The 26,057-nt window shown below is 38.1% G+C and overlaps 1 protein-coding gene across 1 annotated transcript in view; it reads left to right on the top strand.

The window, feature by feature from the left end:
• The window catches only part of ADAMTSL3 (ADAMTS like 3), a 347,085-nt gene that overhangs the window by 105,198 nt on the left and 215,830 nt on the right, over nt 1-26,057 (top strand). The window contains exon 7 of the mRNA XM_044232432.1: nt 776-903. Coding sequence (XP_044088367.1) covers nt 776-903 — 128 coding nt within the window. The remainder of the gene's footprint in view (nt 1-775; nt 904-26,057) is intronic.

Below are 26,057 nucleotides of genomic sequence, written 5' to 3' on the forward strand. Positions count from 1 at the left end.
CAGAGAGTTAGGCAGAGAGGGAGGGGAAGCAGGCTCCTCACTAAGCAGAGAGCCCGATGAGGGGTTTGATCCCAGGACTCTGAGATCATGACCTGAGCCGAAGGCAGAGGCTTTAACCCACTGAGCCACTCAGGCGCCCTGTCTATGTATTTTTAACTTATACCTGTCCTCCTCTTTTCTCTAGAGTATCCCAACATAAGTCAACGGTGGCCATTTCAGAACACTAATTAAACCAAATTAGTTATTTGGTTTAATTAGTGGACGCTTCTCTATTTTCTTGGATTCCCAAGGCTTTAGTTACATTGTTTTCTTGGGATGGGGCCCATTTCAGGAGATTTCACAAATCCTCATGCAAAATAATTTCCTTGCAGTGAGGGCCTATCTGCCTGACAGAAGGGCAAGGCAGGATTTCAGTGGCGAGAAGTCTTAGGTACAAGTTGGGGACCCTGCTGTGTTGGTTATAAAACATAACTTTGTCTATTTAAATTTTAGAATGGATAAAATTTCAGAGTTACAACTGAGCTTAGAAGCTGCCTGGACAAAACCTTCATAAGGTGGAAGGGTACTCACGTGTCACTAGTTTCCATATACAACTGTCGTGTGTGTGTGTGTGTGCACGCACATGTGTGTGTTTAATGTAGCCATTCCAAAGCAAAGCACTTTTAGGCAACTTTCTCTCTGTGAACAACTTAGAATAAGACTAGAAAAAACTGGAAAAATGTTAGGATGATTCTAGCATATGTGTTTTAACTTACTGTGTTTTTTCACATTCTAGACCTCAAGAAACATGCATTCTGATGAAGAGAAGGACAGCAACTGGGATGCTTGGGGCAGCTGGAGTGACTGCTCTAGGACCTGCGGGGGAGGGGCGTCCTACTCTCTGCGGAGGTGCTTGACTGGGAGGTGAGTGGTGGTCTTATGGCTCTTCTCTGCGGATGTCAGTGCCTTTGAAGGCTGGGGCTGGGGAACAGCTTGCTTCTTGGCTTCAGAAGGTAGTAGGACGGTAATATGACATCTGCTGTATATAAACATCAGTCATCCTCATGGTACCATATTTGAATAGCACTGGCCCCATTTTCATGAGAGAGGCCGTAGTCCATCCACCTGAGACTCCCAGCTCAAAGGAGCCTGGGGCACTCGACACTTCAAGCTTTGCAGGAGGGAAGGCCGGCATGTTAAGTCACTCGCCCCAGATTGTCCAGACTAGGGATGATGGCTTAAGTCTTCTGAATTCTACTCCTAAGTCATCTCAGTTTTTTCACTTTCTCTGAGCAACCCATCGATTAAGAAGGCAATGCACGTTCTGTTTTCACACCTTAGGTACGCTTATATTACATAATGTGTTAAAACGTAAGATTGGCTCCTTCAAAAAAATCCATTAGTTTTTTATGATGAGCTCACACTCATCATTGTTTTTGGGACAATTTAAGGTAATCCTTTGTAGGACCATTTAAATCCTAGCCAAGGATTCACCTCAGCTGTCAGGTAAGACAGAGCCGCAGGTTGATGGAACCTGGTGTCCCGGTTCTGGACCAAAGGAAGGCGCAAGGATCATGGCAGGTGTCTTCAGATATGGGATATTGAAAAGCAAAAGGGTAAGTTGATTTTCCCTGGATGGTGTCAAAGTGTAGATCAGAAATGCAGGGAAAACACATTTTGTTTGGCTCATGTCGGGATTTGTTGATGTCACTGTTCTATGGGATATTTAAGAGTGACTACACATAGCTTCCAGTTTCCTTGAGACCGTGCATGGTGGGTCAGATGGGAGATCATCATGTGGCCTTGCAAAGGAGGACCCTTGGTTCACTGCAGGACAGCAGGGGAGGCTGTTGGAGGTGCTGTTGGTGTCATTACCCCAGGCTGAGCTCTAACTCCCAGCACTGGGCTCTACGCGAATGGTTGCAGAACTGAACCCAGGAAATTAGTCTTGCACAGACAAAGCAGTGCACCTGCTTCCCCAATACCATTACCTTGGGGAGGAAGCGAAGACCCTGTTACTCCTGTGTCACACTGTGTGGAAGGATGACAGGATGTGATGCTGTACCGGCATGTCTCTATCCCGTTGAGGCCTACAGTAGGAGGACCAGGTGCCTATGGGCAAGGGTCAGGGAGGGGCTTCTCATGTGTGGAATAGGATTTTTTTCCCTCTGCTGTTCAGTCACTTGAGGGAGAAGTTTCCAGTGTAGAGTCTGGTGCCCAGAAGGTAGGACTTCAGCACTACTCTGTCACCTCCAGATCTGAGGAGTGTGAATGATTTGCAATCAGTGGTGGGATTCAGTTGGAAAAGGAATGTGGTTCATTCGTGTTTGTCTTTTTTTTCTGTAGCAGCTTTATTTATTTATTTATTTATTTATTCCTTCATTTATTTTCAGCATAACAGTATCATTATTTTTTCACCATACCCAGTGCTCCATGCAATCCGTACCCTCTCTAATACCCACCACCTGATACCCCGACCTCCCACCCCCCCACCACTTCATACCCCTCAGATTGTTTTTCAGAGTCCATAGTCTCTCATGATTCACCTCCCTTTCCAATTTACCCCAACTCCCTTCTCCTAACACCCCTTGTCCTCCATGATATTTGTTATGCTCCATAGATAAGTGAGACCATATGACAATTGACTCTCTCTGCTTGACTTATTTCACTCAGCGTAATCTCTTCCAGTCCCGTCCATGTTGCTACAAAAGTTGGGTATTCATCCTTTCTGATGGAGGCATAATACTCCACAGTGTATATGGACCACATCTTCCTTATCCATTCATCCATTGAAGGGCATCTTGGTTCTTTCCACAGTTTGGCGACCATGGCCATTGCTGCTATAAACATTGGGGTACAGATGGCCCTTCTTTTCACTACATCTGTATCCTTGGGGTAAATACCCAGGAGTGCAATGGCAGGGTCATAGGGAAGCTCTATTTTTAATTTCTTGAGGAATCTCCACACTGTTCTTCAAAGAGGCTGCACCAACTTGCATTCCCACCAACAGTGTAAGAGGGTTCCCCTTTCTCCACATCCTCTCCAACACATGTTGTTTCCTGTCTTGCTAATTTTGGCCATTCTAACTGGTGTAAGGTGATATCTCAATGTAGTTTTAATTTGAATCTCCCTGATGGCTAGTGATGATGAACATATGTAGAAGAATGAAACTCGACCATTCTCTTACACTGTACACAAGGATAAACTCAAAATGGATAAAAGACCTCAACGTGAGACAGGAATCCATCAGAATCCTAGAGGAGAACATAGGCAGTAATCTCTTCGCTATCAGCCACAGCAACTTCTTTCAAGATATGTCTCCAAAGGCAAAGGAAACAAAAACGAAGATGAACTTTTGGGACTTCATCAAAATCAAAAGCTTCTGCACAGCAAAGGAAACAGTCAAGAAAACAAAGAGGCAACCCATGGAATGGGAGAAGATATTTGCAAATGACAGGACAGACAAAAGGTTGATATCCGGGATCTATAATGAACTCCTCAAACTCAACACACACAAAACAGACAATCATATCAAAAAATGGGCAGAAGATATGGACAGATACTTCTCCAATAAAGACATACAAATGGCTGTCTTTTATTTTTAATAGTATGCACTTATATTTGTTAAAAAGAACCAGAGGAATATATTGAAGACTATGAATGACCACTTTCATCGTTTTGTCATACAACCCAAATGCTTACGTATTTATTGGTTATTTTGCTAATTAAAAAATGACTTGGAGCACTGGGTGTGGTGAAAAAATAATGAATACTGTTTTTCTGAAAATAAATAAATTGGAGAAAAATGACTTGGATTTTGTCTGGAGTATAATTTTGCTAAGTGATCTATTTTAGTGTGTGTGTGCATGTGTATGCGTGTGTGTGTGTGTGTGTGTGTGTGTGTGTGTGTGTGTGTGTGAGAATGTGGTGAGCGTGCATCTTCTCTCTTTTAACTGGGGTCAGCTGATCATTAAACACTTCGGAGAAGGAATGGAAGTTGCTAAGCTTCTTCTGTCTTTTCTGCACCTATTCAGGAAGGGAAATTTGGGCATGATGAGAAAAACAGGAGGAGGAGGTTTGCCTTGACATTAGAGAGCATGTCTCGGTGCCCTGTGGTTTGGCAGATGTTTAAAGCTATCTCCTTCTGTTGTGATCCCTCTGATACATTTCTCTGAGGCGGTTTCCTCTTTTCTCCCAGTTCCTTGGCATGTCTTGCCAGCAGTGCCCTTGAGATGTGCTGTTCACAGTCCTGTCTTGGCAATGCTGTTGCTCCCTCAACTCCTGGACAAGTAGGCACACTGCGGGGGTCCCCCTGTTGATGTCTCATCAACCCTCAGTGGCCATCTTGGCAGGTTCCCAAGATAGCGCTGTGCTGCCTGACTTGCCCGTGGCCCACCTCTGGCTCACCAGAAACCCTCCTGTGAACTTTGCTAAGTGGACTCTTGAAGTGCTGGGAATCAGTGTGGTAAGACTTACTCTTCACACACAGGTACCATGACCAATTTCTCCGTCTTTAAATTGCTGAGGTATGAATTAGTCACTAACCAACTGCAGGAGACATGGGTTGAACTCCTTAAGGGGGTACCCCTAAATTTCATCCCCTTGGTCTGGGGTTAGCAGATTGAAGCCCTCATCACTTTCTTTTTTCTTGGTGGGACAGAGTGGAAAGTAGGAACATAGCACACACTTCTCAAAGAACTCTTCAGAAATCCTTCCTCTATGCAATCCTCCATGACAGGTCTTCAGCACCAGATCCTTTTAAAAATCAATCAGTCTTCTATTATCTATCATCTACCCATCATCTACCTTCCAGTAAAGGACAGTATTAGGTTAGTTTCAGGGGCATAGTAAAGCGACTCAGCAAATCTGTACACTCTTCGGTCCTCACCATGATAGCTGCACTCTCAATCCCCTTCACCTCTTTCCCCCACCCATGACCCCACTCACCTCCTTTCTGGTGACCATCAGTTTGTTCTCTATACTTAAGAGTCTGCTTCTTGGTTTGCTTCCTGTTTCCTTTGTGTTGTCTCTTAAATGGTATTTGTTTTTCTCTGACTTACTGCACTTGGCATTATACTTTCTAGATCCATCCATATTGTTGCAAATGGCAAGATTTCATTCTTTTTCGCGGCCAAGTTATACTCTTCTGGGGTATATACTCTATATACTCTATGGGCTGCTTCCATAATTTGGCTGTTGTAAATAATGCTGCAACAAACACAGGGGTGCTTACATCTTTTTAAATTAATGTTTTCATTTTCTTTGGGTTAATACCCAGTATGGAATGACTGGATCTCTTGGTAGTTTTATTTTCAGTTTTTAAAAGAATCTTCACACTGTTTTCCACAGTGGTTGTACCAGTTTGCATTCCTGCCAATAGTGCATGAGGGTTCCTTTTTTCCCACATCCTTTGCCAACACTTGTTGTTTTTTTGTGTTTTTAATTTTAGCCATTCTGACAGGTATGATGTCATATCTCATTGTGGTTTTGATTTGCGTTTCCCTGATGATGATGAGTGATACTGGGCATCTTTAATGTGTCTGTTGGCCATCTGTAGGTCGTCTTTGAAGAAATGTCTCTTCATTTCTTCTGCCCATTTTTAATTGGATTATTTGGGGTGTGTGTGTGTGTCTGTGTGTGTGTGTGTGTGTGTCTGTGTGTTGAGTTGTGTAAGTTCCTTATGTATTCTGGATGCTAACCCTTTATCTGATATGTCACTTGCAAATACCTTCTCACCAGAGCCTTTTAATATATGCAAGAAGTTTAACAATTATGAATTAAACTACACAGAGCCTGTCCTCATAGTTCTTATAGGAGAGGGTTATGGAACAAAGAATTCAGAGAGTGGGAGCAGCATATATAAAAGTGCTAGAGCAGGAAATGAAAAGAGGCTTTTATGCCAAGAGAACCCCAGACAAAAGAGATAGCAGAATGGGCCAAAATTGAAGAAGAAGATAGATTTGTGGGCCAGACTTCCAAAATTCAAACCTAGTAAAATTTTTTTTAAAGGGGCATATTTGGAATTAATATAGGTTGTCAACTTTTTTATTTAGTCAAATAAGGACACAGATAAATATGAACAAGCATCTTGACTGTGGTCTACCATCACAGACTTTTCAAAAAAGAATTAGAATCAGAATCTTGTCATTTCAATGTCTAAAGGTAGGATGTACTCTTGGATTTAAAAACCTGTCTTTAAATTGAATTCATTTGGCTTTATGAAAATCCACTCTTTTGCTCTTATTTGTCTCACTTGGCTTTGGATTAATAAAAATGATTGCAGATATTAACAGCTCACTGATGGGCAATTGGAACCGGAAATATGAGAAGTAAACATAGTCATGTACTCAGAACCCAAGATTCTAAGATCCCTGAAGGAAGCAATATGCGGAAAAGTGATTTGATCAGAGCTATACTTTTTACCCAGGCACTCACTAATTCTTAAGCAGTGAGAAGCAGAGAAGCCAAGGAGGAAGAAGTTACAAAGAGGTTGAGAAGCTAAGCAGATTTTTTGGTGGTCTCATGGTCCTGGAACGTAAAAATTGGGGTTCAAAGCCCTGGTAGACACCTCAGGTGATACAGTGGTATTCCTGATGGACTATACACTAGGAGAGAGGTTAAAAAAAACAACAACAGTCCTAAATAGACTAGATGTTATTAAGACTGAAACCCAGTTTTGAATGAGCTTAACTCTACTTTGAGTGATAAAATGTGTTGTTATTCCAGCCGCCTCCAGGAAGCTTTAAAAGAAGAAAAACCTAAAATACCCTGGAGGAAGATGACATCAACCTGAGATTATACCAGTTTTCATAGATCATTCCCATAATTTAATAAAACATTACCAGTCTTACCATGAGACAGGATCAAGAAGAAAAACAGACAATAGAAAAAGGTCCTGGAGCTATTAGATCTACATGTGGAAAACAACAACAACAACAAAAACCCTGTAATAAATATGTTTATAAGTATAGATGACAAAATGTAAGATTTTACCAGAGAACTGGAATCCATAAAGTAGAGTCAAATGGAAATTTGAGAACAGAAGCCCGTGATAGCTAAAATTAAGAACTAAACAGATGATGTTCACAGCAGATTAGAAATAGTAGGAGAGAGTGTAGGTTTGTAGAACTATCCTGGCTAAATTATAGAGGGAAAAAACACAGGAAATAGAATAATGAAAAAGTCTAAATCATGTGCAACTGGACTCCTAAAAGGAAAGGAGATAGGACATAGAGTAGAAGCACTATTTTAAGAGAGAGTAGCCCAGAATGTTCCAAAACTTCTAAAAGTTACTGCTATGGAGATGTTAAGCTACAAATTCAAGAAGCTTTGCAAACCCCAAAGAGAGTAAATACACATAACCACATTATAGCAAAATCTTAAGAGAAGCTGGAGAGAAAAGGTCTATTATCTTCAAAGGAGCAAAAACAACATTGACTGGTAAATTCTCATTAGAAGATAATGAACTGTTGAATATCTTGAACAAAAATAACTATTACAATACAATTTTCTACCTATTGTATGGAAAAATAGCCTTCGTATGTGAAGGTGAAATAAAGATGTTTTTAGACAAACAAAACTTCAGAACTCTTTGCTACCTGAACAGTGTTCAAAGAAGTGGAAGGGGATTTCTTCAGGTAGAGGAAAAATGTCCCCATATAGAGGATGGAAACGCAGGAGGAAGAGAAGAGCAACTGAGAACAGAAATGTAAGTGACTCTGAACCACTTAGAGCAATAATAGTAAGATTTGCAGGATTTAAGTGTATGTAAAATTAAAAAAGAGGGAAACCATGTCATGAAATTTGGGAAGGGAGCGAATGGAGTTAAAATGATCTAATGTTTTTGAATTACCTGGAAAACCATAGAAGTAACTAATTTACCTTTGACTTTTCCAAGTCAAGTATGCATGTTGTCATTTTTAGGGTTACTGTTAAAAGCATAATAAGAAATTATATAACAACCAGCTATCATAGAGAGAAGTAGAATAATGATAAAATACTTGGTTGATTCCAAATAACTCACAAAGGAGAAATCTCAAGGAGAGGAAATGGAAGTAGAGTGCGTGCGACAAATAGAAAAGAAATGTTAAAATGGTAGTTGTGAACCACTAGATAGATCAGTTGTTACATTAGATGTATATGGACTAGGTAGTCCAGTTAAAAGATAAAGTTTGTTAGAGGATAAAACAAAAATCATACACTGTTTACTAGAGACAAATGTTAAGAACATCTGAAAATCATAGGAAGAAGCTATGGCATATGACACAAAATGAAAGGAAATTGGTGATGCTATGCTGGTGTCAGAGTAGAAACTAAAGAAGCATTGTCAGAAAGAGAGGGACCATCTATATCAAAACTTGGAAGATGTAACTTCATCCATCCTTACAGGCAAGTTTATAGCCCAAAACACATGTATTAGGAAAGACTTGGCTGCAAACAGTTGATGGTCGAAGCTTTCACTTAAGCAATAAGACCTAATTTTTAAAAATACATATATACATGGGGTGCTTGGGTGGCATGGTTAGTTAAACATCTGACTCTTGGTTTCAGCTCAGGTCATGATCTCAGGGTTCAAGCTCCATGTTGGGCTTTGCACTCAGCATGGAGTCTGCTTAAGACTCTCTCTCTTCTTCTCCCCCTCCCCTCTGCTGTCTCTCTTCCAAATAAATAAATAAACCTTAAAAAAAAAAAGTGTGTGTGTGTGTGTGTGTGTGTGTGTGTGTGTGTGTATCTCCAAGTCCCTATACTCCAAATACCAGGGGTCTGGATTAGAGTCAGTATTTGGTCAAGTTCCTTGTTAATTCAGTTCTGGATCTCCATGGAAGAAGTGTCCTCTGACTAGGTGAGAAGCACTTGTCTGGGTCTACTGCAGCTCTGGGGTCAGCATCTCCATACTGGGAGACCATCAAGAAGCACAGTGGAAGGCATTCATGGGAAGAAATTTGCCTTTCTGCTGGACAAATTTCTTTTCTATGATTTTTTGTGGCTTTCCTTTATTTGAGGTAGTTTTGGCACTACCTATTCCATACGTAACCCTTCTAGAGTGCCAGAGCCGCTGTAGGCACTGAGATTTTACAGGGACCTGCATCCAGTGGGATCATATGTGCCTTCACATTTTTGTCTTATGCTGGCCACCCCCATGCTCTTCTTAATAGCTGGGAATTGCGTCCACTTTAATTTACCGGGTATAGGAAGGTTCTCCTACGGATCTCTTTCGCCTCCTTCCAAGGCAGCCTTCCTTTCTGTGTACAGGGAGGCGTATATTTCTACACCCCCTTTAATTCAGACTTGCTTACACTGTATCTCAAAGTTCCTGGCTTGTGTCTAGCCTCTTTGGCTTTCTAAGTATGTTTCAGAGATGTCCACTTATTAACGTGCCTTGTCGATCATTTCAGTATGCGTTTGTATGGGGGAGGGAGTTCAACGTCGCTGTCCAGATTACTATTTCTATTTAAAATCTTTTTTTTTTTCTTTTATGTTTTTCTCTGAAGTTTTACCTCTGGCCATTTGGAAATTATACATATGATCTGGGTTTTTTTAAACTGATGATTAAATTGAAGATGTTCAAAAGCCATATTTTAATAATTACTTTATAGCTACCAATGCCCATAGCAATGCTGAAATAGTTTCTTCTGATTTCTCCAATGCGAGAGAATGAATGTTTCACGCTTTTCCTCTTCACTTCCACTTCTTGGGTTTTGTTATTATCATTGTTTGAGATTTTATGTTCAGCTTATTGGCAGCGGCATTTTCCTTTCTTTTCTTTTGTAATCCTATTTCAGACCCATGTTGAAGCTTCACTGTGTGTGTGTGTGTGCGCGCGCGCACATCCATGATTGCTCATTATCGGTCTCCTTAATTCTTCATTTTGAATCACTTTGTTGGCAGGGATAGGTTTTGAGCTGTGCTTCTGGAATTTTCATGTGCATATGAATCACCTAGGGATCTTGTTAAAATATAAACTTTGATTCAGTAGGTCTGGAGTGGGGCCCAAGAGCTTTCATTTCTAACAAATTCCCAGGTGATGTCAATGCTGCTTGTCCATAGACCACACTTCAAGCAACAGGGCTTTATGGCCTTTTTAATTTCAGGAAAAAGCTGTGGGTCTTATACTTTATGAGCCCTTGTACATCTGAAAATGTCTTTCTCTTGCCTTCACACATAAACAGTGAATGGCTTATTTAGGAATAACATTCCTGAGACAGAGATTTTCCTTCTTAGGAACCTCTCCAGAGGTTCTTTTTCCATCACGTTCGGTCTACACTGTGGCTACCCACAGAGCCAATAGGCCAGTTTGATTTTTTTTGTTGTTGTTGTTCATGTGTAGATAACCTATTTGTTCTGTCTGGCAGCCTATGGAAGACTTAATTTTTTTTTTTCTTCATCAAGTCAAGAATTCTATAAGGTCGTGTCTAGCTCTCAGTCTTTTGAAATTTATTTCTCCCTGGCACATAGCACCCATTTTTTGGTTGAGCAAATTTAGATCCTTATTTATTGTAGGAAAATTTTTCTTCTATTGTATCATTTGCTGTTGGCTCTTGCCCCTTTCTTCTGGGCCTCATGAACATCCGTTACTTCCACCCGCCTTCTGCTTCTGTTGTGTTCTCTCCAATCACTTTCATCTCTTTTATCTTTTTGTATATTTGGGGGTGATTTTTAAAGACCCTAGCCACTTGAACTTATGTGTGTGTGTGTGTGTGTGTGTGTATGAGAGAGAGTGTGTCAATTTATTGACTTCTAATGAAGTTTTAAAATGCTCCTATGGCACATTTCTTACCTTACATTCTTTCCTTCGGGTTGAAACTGACCCATATCTGTCTACTGTCTCAATCATCTACACTGTATCTTGCATGCATTTGAGTCTTTTTTTTTTTTTCTTAGTATGATATCTGGCTAATTCTTACTGATTGTGCAAGGTCACCCTCATTTAGGAAACCTATCTTGACACCTTGGTGTAACTTTGATGTTCATCTGTTGTGCTTTTTATATTGTTGGCAAAATAAGAGTCCTTCTAGGGAAGGGTCAAAGACTTCACCACCCCAAGGTCTAACATAGTATTTAACATGGGATTCGGACCCAAACAGCATTAACTGAATGGGTCATTGAATGTGAGCTCACTATCAACTTGTGTTTTTTGGTCAGTGCTCTTCTTTCTGACTAAAGTGGTCTTTCCCCCTTTTTCTGGTTGACACATAGTTGACCTTGAAAACTCTTCTGAATCCTCATTTCTTCCTTTAAGCATTTGTTGGCAGTTCTTGCCCTTTACTAGGTTATGTGCAACTCTTCCATGTTTCCATGGGATCTTGTGAATATTTCTATAAGAATGTTTATTTCACCATGTTGTTTTATTTTTGTTTCCACAACTGAGACCAAATTTTGATGGCATAGACTGTGTCTTTCATCTCTTTATGTTCAGTGTTACTACTGACAAACGTTGGAAATTAGGTAAACTTTATTTTATAAATAAATACATGAATTAATAAATCCTGGAGTTGATAAAAGAGATACCTACTTGACTATAGTATAGGTCCATGGGGTGGGTTAAGTGTTGGTCATTTTGTGAAGAATATTGAAAGCTAAATTGGGAAATACGGATTTTTTTACAGTAAGATTTTTAAAAAGTTTTTGCATGTTTATTTACTTATTTTTAAAGGTGTACATGTATATAGTTTAAAGAGCCAAATAGCTCAATGAGGCTTGAGGAGAAAAACAAGTGTGCGGATCCCGTACTGTTTTCATATTTATTCTGAATTTCTAAAGCTTACATTGCAACTTCTTGGTTGTTCAGTTGTAAACATTATCTATCAGATTTATACTTTGGGAGACGAGGATTTTAGCAACCTCTCACATCTCTCATTCCCTGGCTGCAGCTGTGCTGCACACACGCATACATGCAAACACTCTCTCACTTCAGTTCCTCATCCTGGGGTCACACGCAACTTTGGCCAGACCACGGTTCAATGTTTAAATTATTACGACTGTGATCCTTACACTACTCACAGCTGAGTCAAGTAATAGAGTATGATTATTTTTCCTTTCCTGAGTATATTTTTCTTTCCTCTAGAATCCATAATTGGCTCTTCATGTGTTTGCTTGCTTTCATCATTTTCTACATGTTTATCACTAATTCAAAAAAAAAATGAACTGTTCTAATTTTCAAAAATTTTTCAAATTTTCATTCTCTTTCATCTTCTCTTAGACTTCTCTCCTGGAGAATTCCAGACAGCCTGCTAATTTCTCTCAAGCCAGGAATCAGGGCATCCTGAGTCTCATCTCACTGTCATCCTGTGTGTGTCATTTACCTCTCTCCTGGGTTCGACTGCCTGGTCCCTGATCACTTCTCCTTTTTTTTTCCCTTAACTTCCTCTTCCTTTTATGGAGTACACTTTTTTCAGGAGCTTCCTGAATATCTGAAAATGTCTTTATTTTATTCTCAAAGTGGAAGGATGGTTTTCCAGGTACAGAATTGTATGGAAATGATTTTCCCTTAGAAACTCAAAGGCATTTGTCTTCCAATTTCACTGTCTTCCGACAGAGTGCTGTTACTATAAAATCTGAAGGCATTCTGATTTCCTACTCTTTTTCCCTCCTCTCTGGATGTATATAAAAGCATTTATCTGCTCCCATTTTTCTGAAATTTCATAATGCTGTGTCTTGTTATGAGTCTGTTCTCATCCACTGACTTATACTTACCACCTGCTCTTCCACTGTGAAAATTCATTCCTTTAAGACTTGAGTTATTCCTTTATGATTTCTTCTCTTCATTTTTCTCTGTTTTCTTTTGTTGAAACTCTTATTATTCCGATACTAGACTTTATTTTCTTCTCTTTGTCCATTTGCCCTATTTTCTGGGAAATTTACCTAAACTGTTATTTTCCAACTTGTTAAATACACACACTCTCTCTCTCTCTCTCTATATATATATATATTCTAAATAGTCTAAATATATGTGTATGTGAGTGTGTGTGTGTATTTCTCTCTATTTTCTTTTTCTGAGATTTTTTTATTCCTTGAATTAAAAAAATAGCATTCTGTCCCTGTTCTCCAGATGTAGTATATTTTCTTTTATCTCCAAACATATAAACAGGCTTTTTGAGGAGGAAGTTTTCTTTTCCTCCTATAGTCCTAGTTCCTTCCAAAATGTTGTTTTTCATTTCATGTTTGTCATTAGGTTTCATGTAAGTGACTTTTCTAAGATGTCTGATGATCTGTGTATGTTCATATTTAAGAACAAGAGTTGTAATCTTGATTGTAGGGGTGCGGTTGATTTATCTCATTGCCAGATGATGTTCTAGGTGTTTTATTTCGGGCTGCTTTGACTTGTCAGACAAGGATCTTTGGATTTCAATGGTCTAAGAACCGAGTAGGGCTGAAAGCTGGGGTCTCAGCTCTAAATATGTGAATTTTTAAAAATTTAATCCCCATTTTCAGTACCTTTTCCCTTAATTGAACCATGTTATCTCTCAGTCTGGAGACTTTTTGTTTTACCGTCTTTAGATAATAGTGTGCAGTGTTTTGCCAAAGTAAGGAAAGGGAGCCGGGAGTCTTAACTGCTCCTTAGGCAGACTTTCAACCAATTTTACTGTTTTTGGCCCCAGTTTTATCCCATTTCCAGAAATATCTCATGTGCCTCTTCTGGAGCCTTTTGTGAATTCTGCAGAGCAAATTGAATTGCTTTTAAAAATTCCCCACTGCTGTCTTTGGACTTTCTTTCTTTGGTCTGTGAAATCCAAACATATCCTTAATATGAAGTAGATACATAGTTCTGTAACTACTATGGAAATTGAATTCATAATATAAAAACTCTTGACCCCCAAACAATTTCCAGGCCAAGATTGTTTCACTGGTGAATTCCACCAAGTATTTAAGGAGAATTTGTGCCAATTCCAAACAATTTTTTTCCAGAAAACAGAAGAGGAGAGAATACTTCCAAATTCATTTTATGCATATAGTATTAGTCTGATATCAAAACCAGATAAAAACTCTACAAAAAATAAAACTACAGACAATATTCCTTATAAATATAGATGTAAAAATTATTAATAAGATGCTATGAAATAATATTCAGAAATATATAAGAGGAGTTCTACACTATGACCTAGTGGGGTTGATTTCAGGGATGTAAGGCTGGTTTAGTATTTGAAAGTCAGTCACTGTAATCTACTCAGTTATCAAGCTAAAGAAGAAAAATTTCATAGGATCATATCAATTGATGCATAAAAATTTTCTGAGAAAGTCAACACCTATTCATGATAAGGAACTCTCAGAAAAATAGGAATGGAAGGGAACTTGCTCAGCTTGATAAAAATATCTAAAAATCTGTAGTTAACGTTATATGTTATAGTTATGGTGAAAGACGGTATACTTTCTCCTTAAGATCTGTAACAAGGCAAAGAAGTATATTTTCACCACTCTGGTTCAACCCACTGCGGTAAGGGAAGAAAACAAAAGATGTATCAATCCAAAAGATGAAACAAAACTGTCCTTATTTGTCAAATGTAGAAAATCCCAAGGAATCTACAAAATAACCCAAGAACTAAAAAAGTGAGTTTAGCAAGGATGAAAAATAACATTCAAAAATTTATTTTATTTCTCTTACTAGTGATGTGCACATAGAAACTGAAATGAAAAATAAAATACGATTTATAATTACTCGAAAAAAGTTAAATACTTAGGTGTATATCTAACAAAACATTTATAGAACTTGTATGCTGAGCACTGCAAAGTGCTGACGAGAGAAATCAAAGATTTAAATTAATGGAGACAAGTACGTTCATGGATTGGACAAGTCAACACAAGAGGTCAGTTCTCCCCAGATGAATTTATAGATTTAACCCAATTTCTCTCAAAATGCCAGCAATATTTTTTTGTAGATTATTCTAAAATAATTATTCTAAAATAGTATTGTTCTAAAATGTGTATGGGAAGGCATAAGCCCTGGAATAGCTTAAACAATTTTGAAAAAAAAAAAAAAAGAATGGAAGAGGAGGAATCAATCTATCTGATATAAAGTCTTACTATATAGCTACTAATCAAAGCTATTGTATTGGCAGAGGGAGAGACACATAGATCAGTGGGAGAAAATATTTGCTAACCACATATCTGACAAAGGACTAATATCTAAATTAAGAAATCTTAAAAATCAGTGATTAAAAACCAGACAATCCAGTTAGTAAACGAAAAAAAAACATAAACAGATGTTTCACTAAAGAAGAAGAATATATGGTGAATGAGCACATAAAAAGATGCTTACCATAAATGAGACAAGATGGGATCGGAAGGGGGACAAACCATAAGAGACTCTTAATCTCACAAAACAAACTGAGGGTTGCTGGGGGGAGAGGGGAGGGAGAGGGTGGTTGGGTTATGGACATTGGGGAGGGTGTGGGCTATGGTGAGTGCTGTGAAGTGTGTAAACCTGGTGATTCACAGACCTGTACCCCTGGGGATAAAAATACATTATATGTTTATAAAAAAATTAAAAAAAATAAAAATAAGATGCTTACCATCACTATGTATTAGGGAAATGTGAATTAAAACAATCATGAAATATCATTACATACTTAGCTTGGCTTAAAAAAATATCATGACTGGGGTGGCTGGGTGGCTCAGTGGCTTAAGCTTCTGCTTTTAGCTCAGGTCATGGTTTCAGGGTCCCGGGATCGAGCCCTGCATCGGGCTTCCTGTTCAGCAGGGACCCTGCTTCTCCCTCTGCCTGTCTCTCTGCTTACTTGTGATCTCTCTCTTTCTCCCTCTCTGTCAGTTAAATAAATAAAATCTTTAAAAAAAATCGTGACAGTATGAAACACTGGCAAGGATGCAGAGAAACTAGATCACTCATCTATTGCCAGTGGGAACGTACAATGGTATAGTCACTCTGAAAAACAGACCGTCTCTCTAAAAAGTAAACATACAATCTAGCAGTTGTACTCCTGGGCTTTTATACCATAGAAATGGAATGAATACTGTGTTCACACCAAAATGTGTATGTGAATGTTTATAGCAGCTTTACTTGTAATTTCCAAAAAGTGAAGATAACTCAGATGCTCCTTGGTGAGTGAATAGTTAAGCTGTGGCATGAATGCCACATTTTCCATACCATGGAATGTTGCATAGGAGTAAAAGGAAAAGCACCACTGATACGTTGAACAACCAGAACGAATCAACACAGAAATTACAGAGGTGAAAAAAAAAATTCTCCAAATGTTACAAACTACGTAATATTCTTTTTCAATTTTTAATTCAAATTCAATTAGCCATGATATAGTATATACTTAATTTTAGATATAGAGCTTAACGATTTATCAGTTGCACGTAAAAATGACAAAAATTAAACAATTAGAGAATAGATTAGTAGTTGTCAAGCATTAAGGAGGAGGTGAGAGTGAAAAGAAAGAAGGTATATGAATACTGTTATGCTGAAAATAAATAAATTAATTAAAAAAAAAAGTTCAAATTCATGTTGGCAGCTACTAACCACCATGCAAATGGTCTCTCAAAGACTGGAACATCAGAAAGGAATAAAGGCTAAAAAATTGTAAAAAAAAAAGAAAAGAAAAAAGAAGAAAGAAAGAAAGAAGGTACAGCTGTAAAGGCAACTTGAGAAATTCTTGTGGTGAGACAAATATTCTGTATTTTGACTGTATTATCAGCATCCTGATTCTGTCATTTGCAAGATGTTACCATTGAGGGAAATAAGGTCAAGTGTGTATGGGATCTCTTCATTATTTCTTACAAATGTATGCAATTATAATTATTTTTAAGTAAAAGATTTAAGTTAATTAGGAAAAAACCCTAGAAATGCCAGGCAAAATAGAACGTAACTCTTTTTTAAAAATCACAAGGCTGAATGAAGAGATATTCCATGTCCATGGATAGAAAGACTCAATATTGTCAAGATGTCAATTCCTCCAAACCTGTTCTACAGATTCAATGTAATCCCAAATCAAAATCCCAGAAAGTTATTTTGTAAGATATTGACAAACGGATTCTAAATTTATGTGGAAAGCAGACCCCGATCAGTCAACACAGTATTGAAGGAGAAGGACAAAGTTGGAGGACTGACACTATCTGATGTCTAGACTTACTATAAAGCTACAGTAATCAAGACAATATGGTACTGGTGAAAAAACAGACAAATAGGTCAATGGAACAGAATAAAGAGCCCAGAAATAGACTCCCATATAATCAAGTGATGTTGACAAAGAAGCAAGGGCAACAAAATGGAGCAAATATAGTCTCTTCAACATATGGTGCTAGAACAACTAGACATTTATGTGCGAAAAAAAAAAAAAGAATTTGCATCACTCATAAGAGTTAACTCAAAATGGATCATAGACGTAAATGTAAAACACCAAACTGTAAAAGTTTAGAAGATAACATAGGCTAAAACACAGATGACCTCAAGTGTGGCAACGACATTGACTTTTTAGATACACAACCAAAGACACTTCATTAAGATTAAGCCCTTCTGCTCTGTGAAAGGCAATGTCAAGAGAATGAGAAGACAAACCTCAGACTGGGAGAAAATATTTGCAAAAGACATATCTGACAAAGGAATAAACAAAGATCTGTTAAAGTTTAATGATGAGAAAATGGACAGCTTAATTAAAAAATGGGCCAGAGCCCTTTATGGTCACTGCGCCAAGGAAGATACAGAGATGACGAACAAGCATATGGAAAGACAGTGCACGGCGTATGTCATCATCAAAGAAATGCAAAGTAAGCAAAGAGTTACCACTATGTGTCTATCAGAGGGCCGAAATCTGGAACACTGACCACAGCACAGGCTGGTGAGGATATGGAGCAGCAGAAGCTCTCTTTCGTTGCTGGTGGGAGACCAAACTGGTGCAGCCACCTTGGAAGATAGTTTAAACAAGAGTACTCTTAAACAAGAGTATTAAACAGTATGTTTAATACTCTTACCACACAAGCCAGCAGTTGCACCCCTTGGCATGTACCCAAAGGGGTTGAGAACTTACAGCCACACAAAAACCTGCACATGGATGTCTAGAGCAGCTTTATTCATGGTTGCCAAAACGGGGAAGCAACTAAGATGCCCTTAGTAGGTGAATGGATAAATAAAACCATGTCCAGCCAGACAATGGAATATGATTTATCGCTAAAAAGAAGTGAGCTATTAAGCAACGGAAAGACATGGAGGAACCTTAAATACATACCCCTAAGTGATAGAAGCCAGTTTGAAAGGGCTGTGTACTGTGATTCCAACCATACGACATTTTGGAAAAGAGGAAACTCTGGAGACTGTGGTTTTCAGGTGTTAGGGTGGGGAAGGGATGAATAGGCAAAGCACAGAGGATTTTTATGACAGTGAAAATACTCCGTGTGATACCGTAATGCTGGATACATGTTGTTATACATTTGTTCAAGCCTACTGGATGTTCAACACCCAGAATTAACCATCATCTGTGGACTTTGGGTGATCATGATGTGTTGTTATAGAATCACCAATTGCCCCAAAGGTACCACTCTAGTTGGGGATGTTGATAATGGGGGAAGCTACACATATTCAGGGCAGGAAGCATGTGGGAGCTCTCTGAACCTTCCTCTGTGAACCTAAACTTTATTTTTTAATTAAAAAATAAAGTCTCACCAACAGTGCTTGAAGGTGCCTTTGTCTTCACATCCTCGCCAATACCTGTTCTTTCTTGTGTTTTGATTTTAGCCATTCTGACAGGTAAAGTGATATCTCACTGTGATTTTCATTTGCATTTCCCTGATGATTAGTCATGTTGAGCATCTTTTCAGTGTGTCAGCCATCTCTATGTCTTTTCCGGAAAAAAAAAAAAAAAAAGTCTATTCAGGTCCTGTACCCATATTTAATTGGATTATTTCTTTTTTTATTGTTGAGTTGTGTAAGTTCTTTATATATTTTGGAATAAACCTCTTACTGGTTATATCATTTGCAAATATCTTCTATTATTAAGTAGATCCCCTTTTTGTTTTGTTGATGGTTTCCTTTGCTCTGCAAAAGGTTTTTTTGTTGTTGTTACAGTCCCAGTAGTCTAATTTTGCTTTCATTTCCCTTGCCAGAGGAGACATATCTAGAAAAATGTCTCTGTGGCTGATGTGGGAATGCATGTTGGTGCAGCCACAGTGGAAAACAGTATGGCCGTTCCTCAAAAAATTAAAAATAGAATTACCATGGGATCTAGTAATTCCATACTGTATATTTACCCAAAGAAAATGAAAAACACAGATTTGAAAAGAAATATGCACTCTTTGTTGTAGCATTATTTACAATAGCCAACATATGGAAGCAACCCAAATGTCTATCTGTAGATGAGTGGATATGGCGGATGTGGTGTGTATACACAATGGATTATTACTCAGCCATAAAAAAGAATGAAATCTTGCCATTTACAACAACATGGATGGAGCAAGAGGTTGTATATATAATAATATGTAATTATAATATAACACATTATAATATATAAGAATGGTTATTATAATTATATAATCATAGTAATAAAAATATAATAAAATGAAGTAAGGGAATCAGAGAATGATATATACCGTAAGATTTCATTCATATATGGAATATAAGAAACAAAACAAAGAAGAAAAGAGACAAAAAAAATCCCGGACTCTTAAATACAGAGAACAAACTGGTGGTTTCCAGAGGTGAGGAGACTGAGGCTGAAATAGATAAAGGGGATCAAAAGCACACTCCCCATCATGGGCACTAAGTAATGTGCAGAATTCTTGCATCACTATATTCTACACCTGAAACGAATCTCACATTGTATGTTACTTGGATAAAAACCCCCACAACATTAACAAGTCTCAATAAAGAAATATAGGTAAACTTAGAAGAAATGAAAGGTAATCCACAGAACCAAAAATTAAACAAAGAGATAACTAAATACCAGACCAAGAAGTTCATACCTGATCCTGTGGTTATCTGGGGAATGGAGGAGGAATCTCCTGGTGCCCAGAACTCAGACTGTAGAGTTTCAATTCCTTCGTAATCACAAGCGATCAAGTCTGGAGGTTAGGGACTCCAACCATAATATTAAGGTAGGACCTTTGTAAGTCCATATGTTTCCTAAACAGATGGACTGGGACCAACAAAAAAAGCCATATACCAGCATAGAAGATTTTAAATTCTTGGTCTCAACAATGAATTAAAAAAAGTTTCTGCTTGGGAACAATGGACCTGTTCCCTAAGAGTTTGAGTTACGTGTATATCAATTTACATTTATTGTATATATTGAGTTGAATGTATATATCCTTTATGATTGTGGAAGTTCTGAGGTGAGAAATTAATATGAAAAGTGGTCTTGGAACCCTTGAAAGCTCTGAGGCTATACGGGCAGTAACAAAAGATATGGAGGGACAAACCACTAAGGCAGGCTTTATGGGATTCCTAGTCCTATCAGTAGATCCCTTATTTAAGATTAGTTTGCTATCCTAACATACATAATACAACAGGAAATATTTGCCACGAGTAAGCACCATCAGACACAGCATTGATGACATAAGAGAAAAATTACAGTTATCTACATTGATGCATTTTTTTCATAACTGGAAAGAAAAATTTAGTAAACTAGAAAGAGAGGTGTACTCTGTAATTTATAGTAGATAGCATCCTTCATAGTAAAATACTACTGGCTTTTCTCTGATATTAGGTATGAAATAAGAATGCCCGCTGTCATAGTTTATATTTGTTAATGTTTCTGAGGCTCTAATCAGTATATTCAGGCAAAAGAAAGAATTACAAAGTATAAGAATTAGAAAGGAAGAGATAAAGTTCTCATGATTCAGAGACTGATTGTCTAAGAGAATAAGAATATCTACACATAAAAAAAATAGGACTAATAAGAGTCCTGGTACTGTAAACAAGATTAATGCACAGATAAAAACTGTGTTCTTATATGGTAGCAAGAACTGAGAAAGCAAAATATCAAAAAGACACCATTTGCCCTACTAAGAAAATATGAGGTATCTTGTAAAATATTCGGTAGATGTACAAGACCTTTTTGAATAATTTAAAAATCTCACCTAAACAAATGGCAAAATATATGTTCATAAATAGGAAGTCACATCATAAAAATATCATTTCCTCCCCAAATTAATCTTTAAATTAAGTGTAACTCCCAATTCTAAGAATCATATGGAAATACAAAGGTAATGAAAACAGGTTTTCAAAAAACAAGATGGGTAACTTGCCCAAACACTGAAATTTAAAAAATTTAACTATCATAGTAGCTTGGGTACCAATAAGAGACCAGTGTAGCAAAATGGAGATCCAAGAAAAAAATATATATCATCATTTGAAATATATTAGAGGAGGCACTAAAAATCTTTAGATTAAGGGTGGATATTCAGTACATGGAGCTCAGGTATGAATATTGATATCCAAAGGGGAAATATTAGAAAATGTCAGTACACATAAAGAATACATTCTAGGTATTTTAAAGTCTACTTATGAAATCAAAGCTTGAAAACCTTTAGAAGAAAATACCAAAGAATGTCTTTATGATCTCCAGGTAGTGAATTATTCCTTAACTAAGATATAAAGAGTTTAAGTTACAAAGGAAAATATTGATAAATTCAAGTCCACCACACAAATAATTTTATGTCATAAAAATATACCATAAACCAAAAGAAAAGCCCAGAGTGGGAGACTCTTGTCACTGAATATAGAAATTAAAGGATTAGTATCTGAACTGTTTAGATAACTTTTCCATACCCGTAAAACAAAAGCAAAAACAAACTTGTAGAAAAATGAAGAAAGAATGTGAACTATGGAAAGAACCAAGATGCCCTTCAACAGATGAATGGATATGGAAGATGTGGTCCATATACACTATGGAGTATGATGCCTCCATCAGAAAGGATGAATACCCAACTTTTGTAGCAACATGGACGGGACTGGAAGAGATTATGCTGAGTGAAATAAGTCAAGCAGAGAGAGTCAATTGTCATATGGTCTCACTTATTTGTGGAGCATAACAAATATCATGGAGGACAAGGGGTGTTAGAGAGGAGAAGGGAGTTGGGGTAAATTGGAAGGGGAGGTGAATCATGAGAGACTATGGACTCTGAAAACAATCTGAGGGGTTTGAAGTGGCGGGGGGGTGGGAGGTTGGTGTACCAGGTGGTGGGTATAATAGAGGGCACGGATTGCATGGAGCACTGGGTGTGATGAAAAAATAATGAATACTGTTTTTCTGAAAATAAATAAATCAATTTAATAAAAAAATATACAAGAAAAAAAAGAATGTGAACAGGAAATTCACAGAAGGGAAAACTGCTTAGTCAGAAACAAATGGCGATATTAACCTCATTCACAAAAAGACACAAAAGAACGCAAAATGAGATATTTTATATTCTTCAGATTAGGCAAAAATTTTATTTAAAAATTTTTTTTTATTTTTTTTTCAGTGTAACAGTATTCATTGTTTGCACCACACCCAGTGCTCCATGCAATCCGTACCCTCTCTGATACCCACCACCTAAACATTTTAAAATGCCAAATATTGACCTAGATGTATGAAAATAAAAACCTTCCTGCACTATGAATGGGGGTGAAAATTGGTATTCTCCCTTTGGAGAGCAGTATGTCAGTATCTAGTCATAGCGAAGCTGTAAGTGCCCACAAGAGAATAGACCCACCCTGGTATGTATCCCATGGAAATGCATGCAGATATGCCTAAGGCTAATTCATAAGATTGCTTTTTGCAGAATCTTCATCAACTTTAGGAAAATCGGGGTTTTAGGAAAACATGGGTTCCCATGGAACCATAAAAATGGATGAAATTGAGTTGCATCTGTCAACATGGATGTTCTCAAAAGCATAGTGTTGATACAAATTTTTAAAAATCAAGCTGTGGAAGGTCATGCACGCTCTGATACCATTTATTTCTTTGCCTCTGCAGAGGGAGGCAAGAGAAAGGATTGAAGGGGTTTGGCAGGGGACTTCCACCGTATCTGTCATGATACACTTCTTTTCTTTATTTTTTTTTTTTATGTTAGTCATCGTACAGTCCATCATTAGTTTTTTTAAATTAATTTTTTATTTTTTATAAACATATAATATATTTCTATCCCCCTGGGTACAGGTATGTGAATCGCCAGGTTTACAAACTTCACAGCACTCACCATAGCACATACCCTCCCCAATGTCCATAACCCCACCCTCCTTCTCCCAACCCCCCTCCCCCCAGCAATCCTCAGTTTGTTTTGTGAGATTAAGAGTCACTTATGGTTTGTCTCCCTCCCAATCCCATCTTGTTTCATTTATTCTTCTTCTACCCCCTTAACCCCCCATGTTGCATCTCCACTTCCTCATATCAGTAGCACTACTGGGTATTTACCCTAAAGATACAAATGTAGTGATCTGAAGGGGCATGTTCACCTGAATGTTTATAGCAGCAATGTCCACAATAGCCAAACTATGGAAAGAACCTAGATGTCCATCAACAGATGAATGGATCAAGAAGATGTGGTATATATACACAATGGAATACTATGCAGCCATCAAAAGAAATGAAATCTTGCCATTTGCGACGACATGGATGGAACTAGAGGGTATCATGCTTAGCGGAATAAGTCAAGCGGTGAAAGACAACCATCATTAGTTTTTGATGTAGTGTTCCATGATTCATTGTTGCATATATAACACACAGTGCTCCATGCAATCCATGCCCTCCTCAGTACCCAACAGCAGGATAATCCCTCCTCCTTTCCCCTCCCCTCTAAAACCCTGTTTGTTTCCCAGAGTCCAGGAGTCCATAGTCTCTCATGGTTCGTCTCCTGCCCTGATTTCTCCCTCTTTATTTTTCCCTTCTTTCTCCTAATGTCCTCCATGCTATTTTTTACGTTCCACAAATAAATGAAACCATATGACAATTTACTTTCTCTGCTTGACTTATTTCACTCAGCATAATCTCCTCCAATCCTGTACATGTTGATGCAAAAGTTGGGTATTCATCCTTTCTGATGGCTGTGTAATATTCCATTGTGTATATGGACCACATCTTCTGTATCCCTTGGACTGTTGAAGAGTATCATGGCTCCTTCCACAGTTTGGCAATTGTGGACATTGCTGCTGTGAACATTGGGGTGCATGTGGCCTTTCTTGTTACTACATATGTATCTTTGGGGTAAATGCCCAGTAGTGCAATTGATAGGTCATAGGGTAGCTCTACTTTTAACTTTTTGAGGAACCTCCATACTGTTTCCAGAGTGGCTGCACCAACTTGCATTCCCACCAACAGCCTAAGAGGATTCCCCTTTCTCCACAACCTCTCCAATATTCGTTATTTCTTGACTTGTCAATTTTGACCATTCTAACTGGTGTAAGGTGGTATCTCAATGTGGTTTTGATTTGATTCTCCCTGATGGCTAATGATGATGAACATTTTCTCATGTGTCTGTTAGCCATTTGTATTCTTCTTTGGAGAAGTGTCTGTTCATGTCTTCTGCCCATTTTTAACTTCTTTGTTTTTTGGCTGTTGAGTTTGAGAAGATCTTTATGGATCTTGGATATCAGCCCTTTAACTGTAGTGTCATTTGCAAATATCTTCTCCCATTCCATGAGTTGCCTCTTTGTTTTGTTGACTATTTCCTTTATTGTGCAGAAGGCTTTTATCTCGATGAAGTCCCAAAAGTTCATTTTTGCTTTTGTTTTCCTTGCCTTTGGAGACATGTCTGTAATGATTTTTTTCTTCCTTCCTCCCTCCTCCCTCCCTTCCTTCCTTCCTCTCTCTCTCTCTATCTCTCTTTCTTTGACACAGAGAAAGACATTGAGGGCGGGAACACAAGCGGAGGGAGCGGGAGAGGGAGAAGCAGGCTTCTTGCTGAACAGGGAGCCCGATGCAGGGCTGGATTCCAGTACCCTAGGATCATTATCTGAGCCAAAAGCAGTTGCTTAACGATTGAGCCACTCAGGTGCCCCAGGACTGATGCATTCCTTAAAAATAATTCCAAAGAAAACTTTAAGAAACAATGAGGCTTACTAGTGGGTATATGAGTTTGTGTCATTCTTACTTTTTTTGTGTGGACTTAAAACATTTCATAAAAAAATACTTGTAAGAACACAAAAACAATTCAGTTATACATACTGCGTCTCTATTTCAAGTGTTCATTCCTGAAGCAGTACTTGCTTAATTCCTTTCAGTTTTTTAGGACTTTAGTGTTTTTTTAACCTATTTATGAACAAATCTTAACTTGTCTTCTGAAATTTGTTCTTAGGCCTGAGAGTCTCCAAATTTGTTTACTCTCTGAGCTCATCTAATTTGAAAAATATATCAGGCTAGGAAAGATCCTAATCAAGAATTTTAAAAAGTTGAATGCGAGAATAGTATGTCCTGTGGTATGTATAGTCAGATAAAGGTATGGTGATATATATCATATGTCCTGTCTCCGGCTTGGTTCCTGGCATGGGGCCAGGCCTGTGGCACCCCCTCCCCCCGCATTCCCTCCACATCTCTCATGAGAAACAGGGACAGTAACATCATGTCTTTGCCTAAAAATTGAATTATGGCAATTCAGAACTAGGGCAACAGATGAATTAATGGTTCAACACGTCCCTGCTCCCCCCTTTAGGGCAGCCTCAAACTTTCATCATTCCCGACCCCTTCCCATATTAAAAATGTTTACTGTCGCTTTGAAAGTACCCTGAGATTCTTAAGAAGGAAATCTACTTCTCTTGGAAAGCTTATCAGGTCTCTTTATCCTAGGAGAGCCTTGGAGACTTATTAAATCTTCATAAATAGGGAGCTCTGTGGTCCATTTTTCTTGGAGGAGGAAGGCAGAGGTGGATACATATAAAATCAAATAAAGCGCCATCTCAAAGCTTTTGAAAGCATTTTGGTGCCATCTTTTTTATCAGGGTGCTTATTTAAATTCCGATTTAGGGAAGGGAGTGAATGCAGCTATTTTGCTCATTGATTTCTTTGTGGATAATGTTATTTCAGGATTTGATTATATTTAAATTCACAGTCAGTGTTTTTGCGTTGCCTACCATTACCCAGCCAGAAGGTCTTTCTTGCAGAAGTTTGTAACTCGATATGCTAGTCAACTGCCAACCATGGGAAACAGGTTTAAGT

The sequence above is a fragment of the Neovison vison genome, chromosome 13 (assembly GCF_020171115.1).
Source record: "Neovison vison isolate M4711 chromosome 13, ASM_NN_V1, whole genome shotgun sequence".
In the NCBI taxonomy this organism is placed as follows: domain Eukaryota; kingdom Metazoa; phylum Chordata; class Mammalia; order Carnivora; family Mustelidae; genus Neogale; species Neogale vison.